Source organism: Emiliania huxleyi (assembly GCF_000372725.1).
Source record: "Emiliania huxleyi CCMP1516 unplaced genomic scaffold EMIHUscaffold_949, whole genome shotgun sequence".
Classification (NCBI taxonomy): Eukaryota; Haptophyta; order Isochrysidales; family Noelaerhabdaceae; genus Emiliania; species Emiliania huxleyi.
The window spans coordinates 4,395-5,838 of NW_005194956.1; the positions used below are offsets into that span (position 1 = coordinate 4,395).

General features: G+C 59.5%; 1 protein-coding gene across 1 annotated transcript; it reads left to right on the top strand.

Annotated features, from left to right (window-relative positions):
• Nucleotides 1–20: 20 nt before the first annotated feature.
• EMIHUDRAFT_317372 (hypothetical protein) lies at nt 21–224 on the top strand (the record flags this gene model as incomplete). The annotated part of the gene is made up of 1 exon (XM_005756812.1): nt 21–224. The coding sequence occupies one exon, from the start codon at nt 21–23 to the stop codon at nt 222–224; it is 204 nt and encodes a 67-aa protein (XP_005756869.1).
• Between the last annotated feature and the right edge of the window lie 1,220 nt (nt 225–1,444).

Genomic DNA, 1,444 nt, shown 5'->3' on the forward strand with positions numbered 1-1,444 from the left:
CGCAGGTGCGGACGGCGGCGATGCTGCTCAAGTACGTCCCCCTCTTCGAGCTGTCCGACGCCTTCCCGCGCGAGGCCATCCTCGAGCGCGCCGCCGCCTCAGGCATCCTCGTCCACGAGCTCGCAGGAGGAAAGCTGGTGCTCAAGGGGCGGCGGAGGTCCGACTCGGCCTCGCTGCCGCCCGGCGCGGCGGTGCCGGTCAAGGTTGGCTCCGCCCCGAACTGACTCGCGGAGAGGCGGGTAATTTATGTGGGGGGGTCGCTCTCTCTCGTCGGCGCATGTGTAGTCTCCTGTGCGTGCGGGCGTCCCTAGCTGTTCTGCCTGCGTGAGCTTGACTGTGACGCGGTGGGGAGGACCCGGTATGGTAGTAGCTAGTAGGCGCCATGTCTCTGTGCACGCTGTGATGCCGTGGGTACGGCTCTACTAGGGTAGTTTTGTTGTGATTTAGCGTACTCGCGAGCGAACGGCCATATACGGTCTAGATGAAGTTTCTCCGGAGACCTCGGGAGCGGGCAGTTTTATTTATTCACACACCCCTCGGTGCACGGTGGGCAGTGTCGAGTGTGGTCTGAGGGCAGGGGTGGGCAGTGTGGATTTCACACCCGGGGCAGGTAGGGGATCGGGCAGGCATGGACAGGGGCAGTTGTGCGGCAGTGTGCGGCAGGACAGGACCACAAGCAGAGTGGGCAGGTCGGACGGTAGTAGTCAGGACACAATTGCAGTGTCTGAGATTTAAAACCCCTGCGCGTGAAAAAAAGGCGCGCATAATTGCTGTGAACATGAGATTCACACCCCATTCTCATTGAGATTACTTATAGGGACGGCCGATCGACGAAACACACGTGATAGCTCGCGAGCTCAACAAGTTCTCAATCAAATCTCAGGGGGGTCTCTGGATGTGTACAGGAAATGGGGGACGGCACTGCAGTTAAGAAGTGCGGCAAGTGCAAGGCTGTGAAGTCGACCGAGGACTTCAACCGCCGCGGGAATGGGTACACATGGCAGTGTTGGGAGTGTGACAGGGCGTACACTGTGAAGCGTCGCGCGACTGAGAAATGGCGCGCGCAGAAGGAGCCTCCAAGTCCAACCGAAATGGCATATTTGTGCGAGACGTATGTTGTGAGTGTGCAATAGCGTGTTTTCGTTCATTTTACAACCAACCTCTGACCTGCCTCGGAGTATAGCTCCGCCACTCGGGAAGTACGCACGCACACATGACAGCGAGGCGAGCGTTTAGCGAGCCACCAAGCTAGTCATATATATTTGTGCCATCGTTGAGCGGACAGACGCCGTTGGGCTCGCGGGGCCGTCACTCACTTCCACAGGTCCGGACGCACATCCTCCGGGAGGAAGTACGGAATGAAGGAGAGCAGCAGCACCGAGGACAGGATCAGGTTGGGCAGGCCGCCAGGTATCTTAGAGGCGAGCGCGTCCACGCCAGTGGC